The sequence below is a fragment of the Rutilus rutilus genome (assembly GCF_951802725.1).
Source record: "Rutilus rutilus genome assembly, chromosome: 17".
In the NCBI taxonomy this organism is placed as follows: Eukaryota; Metazoa; Chordata; class Actinopteri; order Cypriniformes; family Leuciscidae; genus Rutilus; species Rutilus rutilus.
The window spans coordinates 22,628,862-22,649,730 of NC_140230.1; the positions used below are offsets into that span (position 1 = coordinate 22,628,862).

Genomic DNA, 20,869 nt, shown 5'->3' on the forward strand with positions numbered 1-20,869 from the left:
CGGATTGGTTTAAAATCGACTCCACTTCCATAAGCCCCACCCACTGTTTTTATATATATATATAGATGCAGTGGTTCGCAAAGCTCACACTCAACACTCAAGACGTTCTAAGGTGAAATGGTTGTTCTGGTCAAACCGAGTCCTCAGTTCGGCAGTAAAGCGATGGATGGAAATCACCACAAAGTAGAGGCGAATGTTCTGCTACTTGGAGCAGAAAATGTTGGGAAGTCAGGTGAGCACAAAACTGAACTTTGCTGTTTGCATACAGAAATTTCTGTCATGTTTCTATGGTCTGTTTTGTTAAGCCTCCGAATAATTATTTATTACAACTGCTTGTTTGCAGCCCTCACCGTGCGATTTCTCACCAGAAGATTCATCGGAGAATATGGGGATATTGGTACGTCAAATAAGATTTATTATAATACCATTGATAATGAACAAATAAACTATGTTGTTTATTAAATAGCAGTCTTTAATTTCACTATGCTCTCTTTCAGAATCAATATACAGTCATATTGACAAAACAGATGGGCGAGAGATATCCTTAAATATTTGGGACTCTCTGTATCCACAGGTACGATGAATATTTTGTTTGTGATTTTTGCGTTTGAATGCATAAAAATGAATTGTTGCATAAAAAAATGAATTTTTAACATATTATCAAAGGATAAGTCAACAATAATATTTAAATCCTTATCTCACTATAGGTTTGTCAAAAATATAAGATTTGAAAAGATGTTTTTAAATAGTTTAAATAATTTTAAGAATAATTATAATAAAAGAATAATTAAGAATAATAGGTTTTATTTAGTTTCTATATCTTATTTCTATAGTTTCTAAGTATGACTTTCATATATATATATATATATATATAGACTGTCAATTTCATAGCTTGTGTTTGGATATTTAGTTTACTTGTGTGGTGGGCTCTTTATAATCATAATTTATATTAAAAATACAATATATTAATATCATAAATATGAAATTATGCATACTGTACAAATGTAAAATACCTGACTAAATGAATGTTTCTCATGAGCCAAAATACTTTTTAAGGTGCTTAAATACTTGAAATTCATTTGATCAACTATTAAAATTGTACCTGTGAATTGGAGAATGATGGAAAAGTATAATAATTGTATGGAATTAATTTTTTTCTGTATATGTATGAGGGAATTATACATTTTTATCATATTTAATTGAAAGACCTTAAATCCCATCCGGGGCATTTTGACAACGTTTATGCATTCATGGAGGTTTTTGGGATCATGTTTTCTAGGTGAGGTTAAGTGATTTAATCTTTGAATTCTGTCTCCTCCAGAGCTGCGAAACAACTGAATCCATCAGTGACAAGCAGCTTCAGTGGGCAGATGGCGTGATCCTGGTCTACAGCATCTGTGACCGCTCCAGCTTTGAGGTGGTCCGGCAACAGGTGCAGCTCATCCGCCAGACTAGGAAGCTGTCCGCATCTGCACCGATCATCATTGTGGGGAACAAGCGAGACCTGCTGCACCAGAGAGCCGTGTCGAGCGAGGAGGGCAGACTGTTCGCCCTCTCCGCAGACTGTGGCTTCTTCGAGATCTCGGCAGCTGAAACCTACCACGGCGTGCTTCTGGTCTTTCATGAAATACTGGATCTCATCAAGGAGTCCAGAGCACTGAAAAAGGGGATGGCCGGAATCAAGGGCATAGTCAGAAGTGTGTCCGCAGTGTTTGGAAAGAAATGGGAGTAAAGAACTGAGTTGGGGATGTGAAAGATGATGAGCACGATGAAGATATGAGGCCCCTGGCAGCCTTGCGTCTAAACAGCTAAGAAGACCCTCGGGCCAATGGGTTTTTGGAACCGAAGGGGGCCACTTTCGCCTTATTAACCTACATGGATGGTGGAAAGATAAAGAATGAGATGATGGCATGTTAAAAGTTTAGAGCCCAGCTTTATGGTGAAGTAAGGTAGATTAAGTTTGTTACAGCAAGGTGATAAAAGAAGTTCTGAAGATAAGTGATCCTGGGCTTTGATTTATGTTGGTCACAGCAGGGTATTGATATGAACCGAGAGACGATTGTAGTCCTTGTCATTTCTCAAAGAATGATCCTTCAGCTCTGAAAAGATGATGTAGATGAATTCAAGTGATGATCTGCTCTGGATCTCAGATGCCTGAAATATAGAGTTGGACTTTATCCTCTCTGTATTTTCCTCTGCTGAATCTCCACTGACATTTAGATGTGAATGATTAAATGTGGTGATCGGGAGGAGACTATATACAGTAAAGTGTGTATATATATATATAGACATTTTATGTATATATTGTAATTTTCAGAACATTGTTTTCTGTGTAGTTTCTTTGAGGTTGGTCGTACTATAAATGTTATTTGATGTAAGGCACGTTCACACCAAGGATAATAGTTGTAACCATACGGTTTTAATAATCATTCTAATTCCATGAGAATAGCAAAGTCTAAAACGCAATTATAACGATAATCACATGAACGATATAGTCGGAATTATTTTCGGAATGTTTTCTTTTCTTGCTGATAAACGCTAAAAAAAATGGACAGCCAGTCAGAATCCATCCGAAGAGCTTGAGCATTTTAAGTGGCAGAACTTTACCATACCTTGGTGTGTACGCCAATATAGTTATAATTATTTTTCATGTTGTGAACGATCTAAGAACTGAAGAGTGAGATATGAAGAGTGTCTGTACATGCAATGTAAACAATGTTCCTGTAATCAGTTATAGCAACTTAAAATTTGAGGACTTAAATATTAAATTAAAGTTAACTAAACTTTAATAACACGAACACAATTTTTTAAGTTGAAACGACACATTATTTCTTATTTTAATGTTGAATGTTAAGTTGTGATAATCACAGCAATAATTTGTACAGTGTGTTATTGCCCTGTATTTACTTGAATCTTTCATTTTTGTATAAAAAAATATATGCTGTTTTTAGTTAAAGACCTTTTTGAGATGTTTATATTGCTTGTATTTCAATGTTCGATTTCAATAAAGGAAAAACCTTTACCTTTGTTGCACAATTAGCCATTCATTCTTTGCTCAAATAGTACTCAACATCAATAACATTTTATAAAATGTTTTATTACATTTAGAGTCAATATTACATTTGTTACAGGAAAAAAGCACTAAAGGCTGTTAGGATTTTGTCTATAAAAGTCCACTTAGTCATTTAACACCATTCCATGCCTGTCTATGTATAACACAGTTCACTTTATGTTTCTACCTTTGTAACAACACATCCTTTATGTTAAAAACATAAAACGACCCATGAAGAATCAAAGTAACATTAACCATGTCATTTTATCCTCCTCTCAACTGAACACGCATGACCTTCGGCTTTTAGTCAAATACATTTTCAAAGGGTTAACTAGAAGTTGACTAGAATCCTGGTGCCATCCTGTTTCACTCACTCCATTCATCTAACTATAAGTCATTAGTCACAGTCTATAGATTAAACATTGCATATAGTGTATAAGAACTAAAAAAAGCTAAGGAATAAAAGTACATTTATTTAGTCTAAACAAAATGTTGTGTTACATGCTAACAATGAATATATAGAAAAAAGATAATTCCAACTCATCTGTTGAGTTGTTTCATAATCAGGCATTCAAAGCTACAAAGCACCACGTACCCAAACGGCACTGCAGCGAGCAAATCCATACGGTTTTGATTACACTCTAAGTAATACGCATAGCTAAACCAATGCTTTATTTAGCTTTTAAACCGTCTGCACATACTGAATGCTGGGCTAATGATTTTATTTTAAAGTTAGCTTGTAACTGCACTGTCTCCACCAATAAGATTTGTTTTTGTGGGCCTACTAGAGAAGTCACTGTATGGATTGTTGTTTGAAGGTGTGTTTGCTGTACTATCCATAACAGCCTGTGAGCTGCAGCAATCTGTGTTCGAATGATCTGTGATTGCATTTTGGTTTAATGGATGAGAAAAGTGGAGCCTAATGTTCTGTGGTTTCCACCACAGGTATGACCTGATCTTCAGATGAAGGGCCAGAGCTCAGAAACTCAAAAGCTTGTTGGCTCTGTGATACTAACTGCATAATAGGAGCCAGCAGGACCTCAGTGGCCGAGGAACGGCGGCGGATCATATCGGTAGTGGACACAGCCAGTGTGTCAAGTTCTGGAGGGCCCGAGGGCTGGGAATCTATCTTCAAACTGCCTTTTCTGCCATTTGCTGGGACTGGGGTAGGAGTCGGAGAGGGAGCTGGGCTTGTTGGAAGCCCGCTGGTGGACCCATGACGGGAACGGGCATAAAGGCTTCTGCGGCGACGTGGACGACCGTCCATGGCTTTGAGGAAGAGGCTGTTTGCGAAGGCACGGTTGGAGGGACTCTCAGGAAGTTCATCTGGAGTTGGGTTGTTTGCTGCGTCGAGATCAGAAACCTGTTTCATCTGAGAGAAAAGAGAGGGCAGAGTCGTAAGCTAAGACTCTGATACTTTTGATATCTTTATTCAACAATTTAATTCAGCCCAGGCTTATTGGAAAAAGACACTTTTAGCACCTCTCACTGAAAATAACATCCCACCTCTAAACCCCACTCTCAGAAAAAAAGGTACAAAAGCTGCCACTGTGGCGGTACCTTTTCAAAAGGTACACTTTTGTACCTAAAGAGTGCATATAAGTCCCTCAAAGGCACATATTGGTACCAAACGTGTACATATTGGTACCAAATGTGTACATATTAGTACCCAAATGGTACATATTAGAACCCTTTTGAAGGGTACTGTCCCAGTGACAGCTTTTGTACCTTAAACCTGACCGATAGTGTTAACAAAAGTGCATTTGCTGAACAACCATGTCGTTTAACGTTTTGAGCTGCTTTAAAGTGACTTGTTTCACAGACCAAATGTTTTGACATAGGAACTGCTCAAAAATAAGTCTTCATTATTTGATAATATGCCCCTGCAATAATAATTTGTGTAAAAAGGAATAAAAGTAGTTGGTGTTTTACTGCCACTAGTGGTCATTAAATATATATATATGTACATTTTTTGAAGTTTTGGATAAAAATTTAGTAGGTAGAAGCAAGTTTTAGATATTAACATTATTAATAATCATTCAGTGAATAAGAGATTATTCTGATGCCTACATGCCTTGATTTAAAAAAACTGTTTATGCTGTCTTTGTATAAAATTTAAATGCCATTTTGCTAGCCTTAGAAGATACAAGGGTTTATAGACCACAAAATCCAGATTTGAGCATCAAGCCCATTTAAATTAACTCTGCAAATGAACAGAAGTGTTTTTAGACCATAACAGTTCTTATGTTTGATTGAAGTTTAATGGCCTGAATACATTATGTACCTGATCTTCAATTGGATACTGTGCTAAAAAACAAAAACATTTGAAAAGAAGCACAGTATAACATAGAAAGAAAATAAACCAGGCCATGGACTGTTTCATGTTTTTGATGTTTTTCATGTTCCTGTTTCACATATTTAGCTTTGTTCACTCTACCAATACCCTAGTGAAAAAAACCTATACCAAAATGTATTTAAAATACCTTTATTTCGTACTATACTACAAATATTTTTACTGACATATCGCTTGAGACTTTATTTGGAGTACTTCTTTATTGCACAATGCACATTTCTTAATATTAAGCTTAAAATGTGTTTAATATCACTATTAGTAAGGATAATATAAGATACTTTAAATTCAAGATATTTAAAGTATACCTAAAGTATACTTGCAATAGTTCCACTTTAGCACAATCAAATATACTTAAGTATATCGTTAGTTGACCTATTTCCTAGCTCTATTTCCAGATAACTAAAGTGCATTTAGCACAAAATTAGTTCTTTGAATTTAGCAGACTTTAAGTATATCAGTTTAGTATACTAAAAGTGAAATTGCAGGGTATTTATAAGTACATAAATATGTAAATGTATTTGTAGTATACTTAACATAAAATAAATTTATTTCAGATACATTTTGGTATATTTATTTTTCACTAGGGTAAACAGATGTGTTTGAAAAATAATAAGAATTTGATGTTCAGGCTGATTATTCTGCCTTTGAATTAGCTTCATAACTTGATTCTAGAGTGTTCTTTATCACTAGAACATCTACTTGTATTTGTCCATTAGAACTGGTTCCAGAATGTTGCACTTGTGGTCGTGTGTGTGTATGTGTGTGTGTGTGTGTGTGTGTGTGTGTGTGTGTGTGTGTTCTCACCAGGTCATAGAGCGGGGTGGTGTGTGTGTGTGTGTGTGTGTGTGTGTGTGTGTGTGTGTTCTCACCAGGTCGTAGAGCAGGATGGTGTGTGTGTGTGTGTGTGTGTGTGTGTGTGTGTGTGTGTGTGTGTGTGTGTGTGTGTGTGTGTATGTGTGTGTGTGTGTGTGTGTGTTCTCACCAGGTCATAGAGTGGGGTGGTGTGTGTGTGTGTGTGTGTGTGTGTGTGTGTGTGTGTGTGTGTTCTCACCAGGTCGTAGAGCGGGGTGGTGTTGATGAGCAGCTGTATGAGAATCTGTCCCAGTTCCAGTAGGTCGTTCATGATAGTGCGTACCTGAGTAGGTAAAGCCAGTATCTGTTGTACAGGGGGCAAAACCTTCAGTGCCTGTATACCTGATGTGAGCTGAGCTACAAGCAGAAAACGCAGCTCCTCCACACGATGCACCTGAGACATGTAAAAAGACAGAAGCAGCTGCAGCAGGGACTCCACCATCTGCATCATCTGCGTTAGACCCACCTGAGCAAGACAAATTACAGACAATACCTAATTAGGAAACCAGTGACAATGATAGACCTGAAACGGACACCGTTAGGCATTAAAAAGCGAATGTGGCAGAACAACTGGCCACATGGACTGAGGAATACGCAGAACTTTAATTCAGTCACGTTTTTATTGCTGAACCTAGTGGCCTGGAGTGGCCTAGTGGCCCCGTTGATCAAGTGGCAGTAATGGCTCTATTCACATAATGCCTGCAGGAACGTGAATGGGTTTTTGCGGGATACACTCCCTGCTCTGTGCAAATAAATCAACAAACAACAGAAACTGTAATTGCTGTGAAAACTGGTATTGTCAGTCACAGTTGGGGTTAATTAAACTTTATAAGACTAACAAAAGAAACAGTCCAACATTCTTTTAGTCCTGTTATTCTAAATCATTTCATTTCATCATGTCCTATTTCTAAATGTCCATTTTTTGCTTTTTATTCTTCTTGTCTCATTTCATTTCACCTTGATTAACTGTTCCCATGGCCACTCAATCATATATCCACTACAGTTTAGTGCTTTAGTATAGAATTGCTGTTTAGTTTGTGAACAAATCAGTGTTTCGAACAAATATTTTAAGTGAATGAATCTTTTGAGGGAACAAATCATATTTGTTGGGCAGAAAGAATTATGAATGTGTAAAAATAATTGATGAATATATACTTAAATTGATGTAAGGATGTTTTTGAAACAATTTTCCCTTGTTTTTCTTCTTCTATAGCTTGATAATAAATCATAACCAGCAGTTGACACCATGGATAAAAAAAAAAAAAACTCTTTCTGTAATCTAGTAGAATTGTAGACATGCTAATCTTAATAAGGATGATACGACTTGTCATGAATGACTCAGATTAAGTAAATGATTCAGTGACTCACTTGTTGCTCCCTAAGTGACTTGCAGAAAGGGTCACTGAATGAACCAATGAACAAATCTTTTGGCGAATGGATTCAAAAGATTTGAATCACTAATATTAAAACCACTAGAGTATAATTTAGTTTGTCTGGCAGCGTTTGTGCTGCTAAACGCATTTAAAACTTGGTAAAAACGAAATGCATTTGAAGTTGTAACAAATAAACTCAACATACAGGTGCTGGTCATAATATTAGAATATCATCAAAAAGCTGATTTATTTCAAGAATTCAACTTAACAGATGAAACTAATATATTATATAGACTCATTACATGCAAAGTGAGATATTTCAAGCCTTTATTTGTTATAATTTTGATGATTATGGCTTACAGCTTATGAAACCCACGAAATCAAAATCCCAGAAAATTAGAATATTACATGAAATCACACAGTAATTACACAGTGATACCATGGTCATTGAACCAGGTTTTGGTTCTTTTGGCAGTGTGGGCAGGTGCAAATCCTGCTGGAAAATGAAGTCAGCATCTCCATAAAGCTTGTCTGCTGAAGGAAGCATGAAGTGCTCTGAAAAAGTCCTGGTAGACGGCTGTGTTGAGTGGACAGCACAGTGGACCAACACCAGCCGATGACATGGCTCCCCAAACCAACACAGACTGTGGAAACTTCACACTGGACTTCAAGCATCTTGGATTGTGTGCCTCTCCATTCTTCCTCCAGACTCTGGGACCTTGGTTTCCAAATGAGATGCAAAATTTGCTCTCATCAGAAAAGAGGACTTTGGTCCACTGTGCTTTATTAAATCCAGAGTCAACGCAGCCGTCTACCAGGACATTTTCAGAGCACTTCATGCTTCCTTCATTTTCCAGCAGGATTTGCACCTGCCCACACTGCCAAAAGAACCAAAACCTGGTTCAATGACCATGGTATCACTGTGTAATTACTGTGTGATTTCATGTAATATTCTAATTTTCTGGGATTTTGATTTCGTGGGTTTCATAAGCTGTAAGCCATAATCATCAAAATTATAACAAATAAAAGCTTGAAATATCTCACTTTGCATGTAATGAGTCTATATAATATATTAGTTTCAACTGTTAAGTTGAATTCTTGAAATAAATCAACTTTTTGATGATATTCTAATTTTATGACCAGCACCTGTACATGTTGTTTTGAATAACAAAAAGATTTTGAACAGTGAAATCGTACTGAAGTCTGATTTATTAACACAGACCACCATGCCACAAGCACCCAAACTCTCACGTGGAGCTTCATCTGACGCCAGCCAACGTGAGCGTGAGTACACAGTGCAAAAGAACAGGCCCAGGCTAGCAGACACAGTCACAAACAGTACTGATTTGGCAGCAGGACCCTCCAACTATTGGTGGTTAATTTAGGTGAAGGATAAAGTGGGTCAGCCACATTTAAAGGTCCTCTCTGTGTTCTCAATTCCCATTGTCTTTGGGCCACCACCTCACCGCCAGTCCACTGCACAGCCCGTGACCAACACGTGAATTACTGTAGGAGATTATGCTGCCAAGTCTCACTGTTGTTTGTGTCTCTGACAGCTCAGCATCACTGCCGGTAGAACACAGTCAGTCGCTCACATTTCTGCAGCCCAGGCTCTCTGGGGCGTCTTTTAGAGTTTGTTAATGAAGACTCTGCACTGGAGCTTTCGTGCTCTCAGGTCCAATTACCCTCCACCCTACTGCTGGGAAAGCACAGAAGGACCCTGTACAGACAATACTCCACCTTGGCCCTTTGATCCTCAGCACACAAACTCGTCAACTCATACAAAACATGTCTGAGTCAGGCCATGTGTCTCTAACAGGTCAGTTGAGGTAGGGTGTCTCTACTGACCTGAGAACAAATACAATTTTGCCGAACTGTGGTGCACTCTATGCTTCAGAAATGCCACTGGTTAGATTCTTTTGATTAAAGATACAGGAAAAAAAACAGTAATATTGTGAAATATTATTACAAAGTTTTATATTTTTAAATATAATTTATTCCTGTGATGTCAAAGCTGAATTTTCAGCAGCCATTATTGTAATCTAGTGTCACGTGATCCTTCAGAAATTATTCTAATATGCTGGTTTTCTGCTTAATAAATATTTCTTATCTATCTATAAATTATAGAAATGTCTGTCTGTCTGTGTGTCTGTCTGTGTGTCTGTTATTCGCATATCTCTCGAACCATTAGTCTGATGGATTTCAAACTTGACAGGTGTCTTGCTACGGGCACGAGTGCAGCGCCAAGTTTGACATTGTTTGGATTAGAAATGCAAAAGATATCGTTAAATATACCGGTAAAAGAAGCACTTGGAAGGTTGTGGTTTAAAAATAAACATTCTGACATAAACACTCTGTCAGCTAAACATTAAGTCAGCTACACTGTTTACTTCTGAATATTATATTTTATTCACGGCCATCATTTGTAGTAGCCTATTCACAAACTGTTTGCTCAAGCGTAGCGTTTTTCGGAGTTCACTGTGTAGCCTGCTCCCTCAATCGTCGCGCTTATTCATTTGTGGATGTTAACTGAATCTGTAAGTCAGCTACACTGTTTATTTCTGAATATTATATTTTATTCTGGTGCGCTTAACGTTATAGCTACTGTGTAATAGTAGCCTATGCTATTCACCAACTAAAAATATCCTATTCAATGCGTTCACAGTCTCTTTCACGGCCATCATTTGTAGTGGCCTATTCACAAACTGTTTGCTCAAGCTCCCTCAATCGTATAGTTCAATTTGCCATATTTATTGTATGTCATTATGTCAGTATCAGTATTTGCTTTCTACCATGCACAAATAAAAATGTCACTGAACTTTTGCTGTGTAATTGTAACAATGAGCACTCAAACACACCGAACCAACAATTACTAAAAACACACACAAAAACTGATTTTGCACGGACACTTTGCACTACTTCTTATTAATGTTGAAAACAGTGGTGCTGCTGTGGCAACTGTGTAAAAAATTTTCAGAATTCTTTGATGAATAGAATTTATTTGAAATAATTTTTTTTAGATAATGTAAAATTCTTTAATGTCATTTTTGACCAATTTAATGCATATATAAAACTAGAAGTATGTTTGTTCTCTAATGCAATCTCCAAATCTCCTCATGGGTTAGTGGGTGTTCAAGTCACATGTAGTGACCACCAAACAGCACGTAGCATTAGGTCCCACTGGGTTTTCAGCTCAATTATGACCATCCTCTCTCTAAACAAGCACTCCAATTAAAAGCACTGCTGCTTGACATCTTGATTTCAGCCTTGATTTCTAGGAAACAAAAAACTGCTTTCCTTTTACGCAAACAGAAACGTTCCATCATTTATTTTTATATAGCCATTATGACTCACTAAAAGACTTACTAATATGCTGGACTATAAGATGATAAAGTCTCTATCTAGCCTAAACACTAACTTAAATATGAAGAAGTGTACAAATGAGTGAGGTTATGAATCTACTCCACTACCAAGTGACTATAAGCATAAATGTAAAATAATACATTGTAAATAAATTCTGTGTAATCAAGTTGGTACAGTGTTGTACAGTGTGAAAAAGCTCATATATAATGTTTTCAGCTCATGTTGTAATGCAGCTTCTCTCGCCTTCCCCATGTCCTTTCCTGCTTGAATGTGTCTCAGGGGTCATAATTTAAAACGAGTAATTGCTGCGATTTTATTCTATGCGAGTGAGGGTGAGTCTGCAGACTAGACAGGAAGCCCTGAGGGTGGCAGGGCAACGTGAATGACTGCAGCATGGTGAAGCGGCACGTAGAGCGTCTATTTTAACTTCGCACTCAAAGAAGAGGGGATAGGCTATAGTTTGAGGACATTTTGATGAGGCACTCCCTGTTGATTTCATCTTGTCAGTGTTTATTGTTGAGTCTCTCACCAAGACATGTCTGCATCTATACTTATTTTGTGAGTTAATCTTAGTCTTGACTCACATCTTGGGTCTCTTATTTTAGTATCATTGAGGTGCTATTATAGTTTTTTATCAATAATTTGAATTAGTTTTCCTTTTCTGTTTTAATTTCAATTTTAGTTAAAGTTTTAGCATAAAAAAAAGTCAAATTTCTATTTTCTATAAATCTATTTATTACATTTTTTTTCAGTTTAGTTTGAGTTATTTCAGTACATCAAGTTAAACTAAATGTTTTCTTGGCAACTGACTGAAATAAAAAACATTTCTGTAAAAAAAAAAAAAATTCAGTTAATGTTTATTTTATTTCAAGAAACAAAAATTGTTTTATGGTTTTAGTTTTAGTTAACTGTATTAAACCTGGTATCTTTTGAAGGGCCAAAGTCTTTTTTTATTCTTCTGTGTTGGATAGCCAACTGAAAACATTTAGATTACGAAAATTGTTAAATTGGAATATGAATACAACGAGCTTGGTTCCCCATTATCAGTGTGACGTATTTCCGAAACTGATACCTACATGAATGTTGTTCGGAGCCACTGAGAAGCAGTTAGTTTGGCGAGAGAGTATTTGTCCCATTCTGAAGAGTCACTGAACAGAACTTTTAGTTAAGATAAGGTCAAAGATTTAGTGATGAATTATTTCTGTACGTGGGCCTACCGTTTCAGCAGCTGCCCCCAGCATCTGCAAAACACTGTCCACTCTTTCTCTCAGCTTCATCAGTCTGTGGTACAGCTGAAGGTACAGGCACAACAACAGGCTTCGGATTCGTGTCCACATCCGAGGCTCTTCTTCTTCATCATCCTCATCCTCATCTTCATAGCTTTGCACTATTCTCTCCCACTCACGACCTGCAAAATGAGACAAATTGCTTATAATTTCAATACAACCACCAATATTCAGATTTCAACTGAAAGAGGCTCTGCTTAGTCTAAAACTGAACTCTGAGCTAAATAAAAAGAAAGCTGATTTGATGAAATATTATGTTATACATTTCTCTATATCCCTCTGAAAGTGAGATGGTGCTAAAGCAGGGGTTTTCAAATTGTGGTCCAGGGACCGCCAGGGTGCCTCAAGGGGATGCTATGGGGTCCGTGAAAAATGTTGTAAAAATGTTTTAATATAATAATAGATATAAATAAACAATAGAAATAAGTTACAGAATTTGACATGATTGCAGTTTTATTCTGATTTCTAACGACTGGTCTTTAATAATGAGATTAAATGCTCTTTAGTTGTGCTAAAGTACTTGCAAAACAGAAGACCAGTTGCGCCCCCTTGTGGTTACGTTTTGTGTACGCATGAAATAAATGGTAAACCTTCTCTAAAGTGTTATTTCATGATTATTTCAGATAAAAATGCGTCTCCCTATCTCAGTTCAGATGACTCCGTGTCACACTTTCTTACGCAGCGTGGGTGGCAGAGGTAGATAGTACGCCACTGCCGCCTCTGACTGAGTGATGAGCTCATCCAGGCCAGCGGTGATCACGCGCCCTGGTGCTGAATCCTGAGCTTCCGCCAGGAGGCGCCAGCTGAGCTCCATCACCTCATGCCACCTGTTCACGGCCCTGTCCAGCTCATCGTTTACTCGAGACTGCGCACCATCCAGCCTCGAGAAGAAAGCATCCTTCAGATTAGCAACCACCTGGGAGGAGAGAAGACAGGCAGGAGTGCACCAAGAGAGGAATGGGGCAGAAAAAACATCGAGATAACAGGTTCGGCTATCATATATGTTCACAGAAGTAACGTTAAAACAAAAACGCACCTACAACAGAAACAGCCACAAGTACATACCTAAAGTTACTTTTATCCTACGTTATCTTAGTAAGTTAGGTAAAGAGTTAATATACATTAAACCGTTTTCTTTTGACATATTACCCCGTTTCAAATGGTCTTTCAGTAACGTTAACCAAAAAAAGTGCGCGCAAAGACACCTGAACTAGTAACCAGAACAGCAGAACATTGACGAAACAAGTAGGCCTACTGTCATTGTTTATCCATATTTATTTACATATAGCAAATATATTACAAAGAAGTATTTTGTTTACAAAAATCATTTAAGACTTTTGACTTTCTTAACAAAAAACGAAATGTGGTCAAGTTCTGCATATTTGTAATCCTTTCTTTCAATATCAGTAAGTTAGTAACGTTAGATATGTTCTGACAGCTCATAGTCGATATACCTTACTTCTGTTTAATACCTTAAATCACTTTATTTAAAGGGCTGCTTGATATGTCTAATTCAGTCAGCAAGCCAAGATGTTGCAGAACAAAAAAAAAGTTCCTGTCCTGAGTTTCTTTGTTTGCCCTGGATTACCTGTTTGTATTATTATTAAAGTAACGTTAGTGCTTGCATGTGGATTCTCTCTCCGCTTCGTCCCTGCCTCTCTGTTACAATTAAAGTTCACCCCAAAATGAAAACATGTTGTGTTTTAAAAAAAAAATTGCGCACAAATTTTTTTCTTGTCGCTTCATAACATTACATTTGAACCAGTGTAGTCAGATGGACTATTTTAAAGATGCTTTTACTACCTTTCTGGGCCTTGAAAGTTGCAACGATGATGCAACTACCCCTTTAAGGTAAAATGTAAAACTTACTACAAACTTACTATATTACTAAAGGACAAGTTAAAGCAATAAAATAATGTTAAAGTATTTAATTTTGTTTATGTGTAAATGTACTTTTGTTTATTTTGTTTATTTTATTTAGGTTTAAAAATCTGCAAATTATTAAAATAATGGAATAATTCTAAATACATTTAAATATATTTAATACATTTATAATAAATAATAAATAATTTAAAACTCTATTAAATTTGTTATTAAAAATACATTTGTTGGCTTTTACCAGACAGTCAAGATATGGTAACTGCCACATGGATGTTGACACTCTTCTTTCTTGCACTCTCACACACTCACCTCATCTGTGGGCTGTTGGAGGATAGGGAAAAACTTCTCAAGTTGCTCCAAACCCACCAGTGCAAAACTGTTCACCGCCTCAACTGCAAAGGCCCACGTACAGATTCACTTTTATTACCCTTAAAGACTTGCATGTTAAATTATGTTTTAGCAGTATATCTGTGTCTTTAGTCCAATTATGTCTTTACTATGAGCATTTGATCTCCTTTTTTTAACCAGACTCACTTTCTGGTTCTAGGTTCTGTAGCAAAGGTGCTGCTTGTTGCAGAGCTGCCGTGGATGCACTGCGGACACCCAGCTCTGCTACTCCTCCCACAAACCCGAGCAGCGGATAACGACCTTTCACGCCCATGTAGACGGAAGAGGCCTGCTGCAGCGCTGAGCTGATGAGAGGCAGTTTTGCCACACGCTTCAGCACATTCCCCTGCAGAGGCAAGTCAGTGTCTTATTGAACATGGTAATGATGAATTACTATTTACTAACGTCACCTGAATCTGCTGCTAAAAATAAATCATCCACCCACACCTACGATTTTCTCTGATTTAGATATCCACACCCGACCCTCACCCAATCGACAGATTACAATTATTCAAATGATCCGTGTTAAGAGTGATGATATGGTAATATCATCTTATTAATGGATATGATGATAATATTATGGTAATATACTCATATCATATTAACATCATATTACACTGAAGTAGGCTGCTTTTAAAGTTCTTCTTTGGCAAAATTGCATTTCCTTAATAGCCTAAACACAGGCGTTACTCCCTTCAAACTTAAATTGGAATGTCAAGGTTTCCGTCACTGCAACTTCCCGATCACACACACAAAACTGAATACGTACAGGGTGGATATAGGCTTTATTGGTTTGTCATAAACACCGCTTCACAGCCCATTACATATGACATACCTAACACTTGATTCGTCCTGTTTAACTATTTAAGTAAAACGCTGACAATGCAAGAAAGCTTACCTCACTGTTTTTTGTTCTGGACATGTCTGCTTTACGCTGTTGAGGCAAAGCAGAGAACACAAAACATTCAAGTGTCCTATTAGAGTTTCTATTATTTTATTATTTTTATTATTAGTTTCTACATTTTTACTTATGTTTTGTGGAAGAGCAAAGTAGATGGGTGAATATAGATTCAAATATCAGCGTATTAATACCAAACAGTAGGCATATTCTTCTGACATCTGACAACGTCATTCAATTTCAACTACGTCAATACTGATCTGTATTCGTTAATTTGACCTGCCCATGCCAAGTCAGATGATGTCACATGACAATACTAGCCTATGTTTGACACAACCTCGCTGTGGAAATTTTATTAAGCGTTTAAACCACACAGGCCAAAAATGACCTAGCATTCAAACAGTGAAACAGTGTCATGCAACATCAGAAATTATTATGGTTAAATACTGTTGTTTTTTTAGTTTTTTTTTTTTTAGAAAAAGTTGTATTAAAAAATAATAGCCAAAAGACTAGTTTATTTTATATTATATTTAGATGTATAGTTGAGAAACATTCCTACAGTGAATAATGTTTAAACAGATTAAACAGTTTTAGTGGTTTAGCCGTCATTTGATCATGATGCCCCTGAAATGTCATTTCAGGTAATGGCCCAAGCCCTCCGACCAAAACCAATGGAATCATCCAAAAACAGGCATTTTTGAAGTCTTTCAAACATATCTTCAGATCAAATGAAAATTTTCTGAATGTTATCTCATGGAATAATATCCAACTGTGTCAAATCTGATCAAAGCATTCTCACAGGCCTGTTTATAATCAGAGTCACTTACTGCACAGAGGGGCCACTCTTACAGATCCCAGTGTAAGTCAGCGCTGCTGCTGCTGCAAAAAAGAAAATAATCTGAATTAAAAATTACATTAATGACAATAATCACAGCAAAAACGTGTTTATAATCTGCCTTAATAAAATGGGTCTTCTGCGCTGGATTAAATTGTTTAGTGAGTGAAAAAAGTAGATTTTTTTTTTTTTTTTTTAGATCAAAACCAGACATATAAAGCTTGTGTGAATTTGAAGTCTCCAGTGCTCCAGGCAATGTTTGCCTTGCATTATCTAATAAATATGTCGCATGGGTAGCTGATCCCTGGTTAGACACCTGTCTATGCTGACAATTACAGTAAACCAAAATAGTCAACTTCTCTTAGATACTTTTTGGACATCAGCAATAGTTATGATAAAATACATTTAAAATGTTCCACAAATTATGTTATAAAAAAATATATATATATATATATTATTGTGGGCCATTATGGATAGATGATATACAATAGACACATTTGTTTATTAAGATGACATTTTAAAATCTGCTATATTTACACTGTTTCACAACAAATTAACCCATTTCTGAGAGTATTTGTTTGACTACAAATTGTGTGTTTGTCATGTTTTAGTTATTTTCAAGTAGACGGTAAGCAGACAGCAAAAAAACGTCAAATCAGAAACAGTTCTTACCTTTAAATGATTGAGTGTTGAGTCCTTTGAGATGGTAAAATGTAGAAATGGTCAATATCTTTTATAGATATTTGTCACAAACCCACTAGACTTGCCCTTTCTATTAGGTCTCAGTCCTTGTCTGCTGTGTCTGAAATGAGGGTTTTGTTGGATGGTTTTGTAATTTTTCATGGTTGGTGCATGTGATACCCCTCATTTAGGGTGCGGCCAGTCCACGCATGTCGAGACGTTTCTAAGGTGTTGTTTGCCAGTTTATTGGTTTACCTAACAGTGACAAAGACAGTCTTAAGAGTGTGTGATTTTATGTTTCTCTGACATTCCTCATATTAGCTCTTTGATTTACTTACATTAATGCGGATGAAAAAAAGTTTGACTTAGACTTGTGTGGGGTATCACGTTTATACCCGAATTACCTTTGTTCCCTAAAACATGTGGAAAGACAACGTATATCAGTGCAAATCATTATTGTAATCAACAGACAAGTAGAGTTGTGTAAATTTATTAAATTAGGTTACCTAAACTAGGTTGTGATGTATGAATATGTCTGCTGTGTACAGAGAGTCTAGTCAGATATGTCTAGTCAGTTATGATTTTAATGTCACAGTTCAAAAGTTGAATGGGTGTTCAGCCCCCCTTATATCAGCATTCCTGTTCTGATTCAGAAATTGAAGAATGGACTACCAGAAGCTTGAGGTTTCTTCTGAGAAAATCAATCTTTCATTGGAGATGAGGTACATTAAAGTCATCTCATGTTGCCATGTCATAATTGAAATCCTTCACAAAGGCTCTCTTTGGAGAGTAATGTAGTCTCATTTCCTTTCATCTTAATTCCCAACAAAAAAAGTTACTCCGTAAACTGGACCTTTTAATAAGTGTAAACAATCGTTTGACAATTTGAGCCTGGGAAATTTCTCAGACTTTCCATTAAGGTTTTGTAGCAAAAGACGACATTATTTCATTACACAGTCAAACATGTCTGGTAACATTTACATATCAGAATTGTTTACTATCAATAATGTTCTTAGTGACATTAGTGTTCTTAGAAACCTTCATGGTTTCATTTAGTAATTGGTAAATAATTTCATTTTAATTGACGTCACTGCTCACACCGCAGATATTTGCTTTGGTCTAGCTTTAATGCCATTCATTTTCTTTAAGGTACTTTTAAGGAATAGTTCACCCAAAAATGAAAATTCTGTCATCATTTACACCATTATGTTGTTCCAAACCTTTATGAGTATCTTTCTTCTGTTGAACTATAAAGAAGATATTTTGGTAACCAAACAGTTGCAAACAGTGGGCCCCAGTGAGAAAAAAACAAAAAACCAGGCCGTCAACTGTCTGGTTACCATTATTCTTCAAAATATCATCTTTTGTGTTCAACAGAAGAAAGAAACTCTTACTCTTACAGGTTTAAAACAATTTGAGGGCGATGACAATTTATTTTTTAACAAACTATCTCTTTAATATTGACATATTTTGATTTACAAAAGGGCCTTGTTTCATTTTAAATCACCCATCTCAAGCAGACGTCATATGAAAATATCCAAACGTTAAATATTGGAGTGAAAATATACTAGAGAGAGAATTCACTTGTGTATCACGTTTATTTTGCACATTCAGTGGGGTGTTAAGAACACTAACATACAGGTGGGTGTGTAACATTAGCAGAGATCTCACAGCATTTTGTAGTACATTATACGTCAAATATTCACAAGATATATATTTTTTTAGTTTGCACTAATACAACATTTTTCAGTTTCCTGCCAATTTAATTTTGAACACCAAAGCGGTTGTGCTTAGGTCACAAATTACTTTGTCATTTGTTTTTTTTTTTCCCTTCTTTTAAAAAAATGTATTGGTTTTTTTTCTCTCCTGTGTGTTGTTTCTCACATGGGTTGAATCTTTTAATATCTTTCCATTTTGCCATGACAGTGATCCGACACAAAGAAGTATCTTCTACATGAAAGCCATTACTGGGTGGATAGAGTGCACTTTTATACAGGGAGTGTGAATTTAGCATGTTAGAAGCTTGAATGGAAAGGAGGCATTTTTTCCATCTAGAATTACAGTTTAGAATCTTACACCTCTATGATAGAGAAACCATGTGCCATACGACCAGCTGACTGCTAGTGGCTAATTTGTGGGGAATTAAGTGGGAATGTTTGCAATGTATTTTTGAGAAATGACACCGTGTTTTGAGCTTCCCAGATCAGCGATGGTCCCTGCTCTGCTGGGTCTGTTGAATCCTGGGCAGATTTCCTACTTGGCATGGGGATCAAGAATGTAAAGGATTTGCTTCCTGTTCTGATTCTTGAACGGTCAATTAACAATTATTTTTTAGTATTTTTAAGGAATAAATAATTTAGGAAAAAATGCAATTGCATTGCCAAATGATTAAATAATTTCAGTAATAAATACATTTAAAACAATTCTTGATGTATTTTTAGAGGCCGCATAAATAATTGTTCTTAAGTGTATATATACTAAAAATATCTAAATGTACTCAAACAAAAATGTGACAACTATTTATTTATTAATATTTATAAAATGCTAATGAAAAAAATACATGATGTATTTTTTTTTATGTATTTACTGTAGTTGTGTTTGACAGTATGTCTACAACTATTGATGTAGTTGTGTTTTGTGGGTTTGATACATTAAATAGAACCGACTCATTAAGAGTCCTTTGTTTTTAGAGAATTGTACTAAACTGCTTTGTACATTTTTCATTCATTAAAAAGAACCGGCTCATTAGTCATTCGTTCAGGAAGCAAACTACACTGGTTGCACAGGTTTCAATTCACTAAAAATAAATTAGTAACTTGTTCTGTAATTGGAATACACTGGGCTTGCTATCTGTTTAACGCTGTAGATTCAAGTGTTTTTGTGACGCTGCTGAATAAATTGTGCAGGAAACTGAGAAAACAGGAAACAGTTTTTTAATACGTTTCGTCTGCATCAGCGAAAAAATGCATGTGCGAGAATTGTTAATGGAGTCGAACATCATTTGGTTCCAGTATTTCTTTCTAATGGAATCATTTCTGACTCTCGGTTCCCAACCTTAATTCTGCATCCATATGAAATACAGACAGTTCTTTGTTAGCAGTGAGGAGCACCAATCAGAGATAAAGGCCCAGGCTATCAGCAGGCACACTGGCAAACCATCTAGATCTTGAGGGTAAGCACACCCTCAAATAAATGACTGTACCAATTTTCATCATAAAAGAGAGATGTGGAAAAGTGGTATAAGACAGAAAAGGGGGAACTGAGGTGAACGAGATATGCTAGAAGAATAGACAGACGTGTTATGACTGATAGAATTACATGAATACATTCCCTCTTGACTTTATGAACTACAAATGATATACCGCTACATATCTTTCCATTTCCCAAACATAACACCAGAGGGCTCAGAATGCCCCCTTAATATGCCAGAGCTTTCCAGCTCTGAACTACGAACACGCCGCTTTGTCTATCTCTATATCACACAGGATTTAAAATGACAGCGGATCCAATCCACCTTAAAAAAGAGCATCTGATGACATGGGCTAGTAAAGTCTACGAAACAGTGAACCTCTGTTTTATGGTGAAGTGAAGCTCTGATGTATGAAATTCATACAGACAGTGACATTCAGAGTTTGTTTGTAGCATAGCAGTGCAGATTAAGGTTTTCAGGGCCAGATTTATCCAAAGTGCGTGATAAATTGTTGCACTAGCAATAAATCAGGCCCAGAGTGCTGCCAAAAGGGTTATTGTTGTACAATCACATGACTCAACTTATAGCTGTGGAGAATGTGACACAGCAGGAATCTCTGAAACATCTCCAGCCAAAGCGAAACAGAACAAATCTTTAGCGTAGATCATACAACCTATGCGTCACTTCAGTGCATTGCTCAAACAGTGGAGAATCAGTA

General features: G+C 36.5%; 2 protein-coding genes across 2 annotated transcripts; one reads left to right on the forward strand and one right to left on the reverse strand.

Annotated features, from left to right (window-relative positions):
• Positions 1-8: 8 nt before the first annotated feature.
• On the forward strand, positions 9-3,021 carry LOC311275517 (ras-related and estrogen-regulated growth inhibitor-like protein). The gene is made up of 4 exons (XM_084384589.1): positions 9-232; positions 344-397; positions 498-574; positions 1,322-3,021. Exons 1-4 carry the CDS (start codon positions 118-120, stop codon positions 1,730-1,732), a joined length of 657 nt encoding a protein of 218 aa, XP_084240715.1. The 5' UTR covers positions 9-117; the 3' UTR covers positions 1,733-3,021.
• Positions 3,022-3,186: 165 nt separating this feature from the next.
• plin6 (perilipin 6) lies at positions 3,187-17,074 on the reverse strand. The gene is made up of 9 exons (XM_084385972.1): positions 16,953-17,074; positions 16,273-16,324; positions 15,446-15,481; positions 14,695-14,893; positions 14,470-14,552; positions 12,958-13,195; positions 12,211-12,401; positions 6,457-6,723; positions 3,187-4,424 (listed from the first exon to the last, which is right to left on the reverse strand). The coding sequence occupies exons 3-9, from the start codon at positions 15,467-15,469 to the stop codon at positions 3,972-3,974; spliced, it is 1,455 nt and encodes a 484-aa protein (XP_084242098.1). The 5' UTR covers positions 15,470-15,481; positions 16,273-16,324; positions 16,953-17,074; the 3' UTR covers positions 3,187-3,971.
• Positions 17,075-20,869: the final 3,795 nt, after the last annotated feature.

What these genes read in the sequence shown, in the direction of transcription:
- LOC311275517 (XM_084384589.1), top strand. Translation starts at nt 118, where the DNA reads ATGGTTGTTCTGGTCAAACCGAGTCCTCAGTTCGGCAGTAAAGCGATG. An exon ending in AGAAAATGTTGGGAAGTCAG is followed by an intron (nt 233 to 343) that starts GTGAGCACAAAA and finishes GCTTGTTTGCAG; the next exon opens with CCCTCACCGTGCGATTTCTC. An exon ending in GGGACTCTCTGTATCCACAG is followed by an intron (nt 575 to 1,321) that starts GTACGATGAATA and finishes TGTCTCCTCCAG; the next exon opens with AGCTGCGAAACAACTGAATC.
- plin6 (XM_084385972.1), bottom strand. Translation starts at nt 15,469, where the DNA reads ATGTCCAGAACAAAAAACAGTGAG. An exon ending in CCAGAACAAAAAACAGTGAG is followed by an intron (nt 14,894 to 15,445) that starts GTAAGCTTTCTT and finishes TTGCCTCTGCAG; the next exon opens with GGGAATGTGCTGAAGCGTGT. An exon ending in CCACCCCGCTCTACGACCTG is followed by an intron (nt 4,425 to 6,456) that starts GTGAGAACACAC and finishes CTTTTCTCTCAG; the next exon opens with ATGAAACAGGTTTCTGATCT.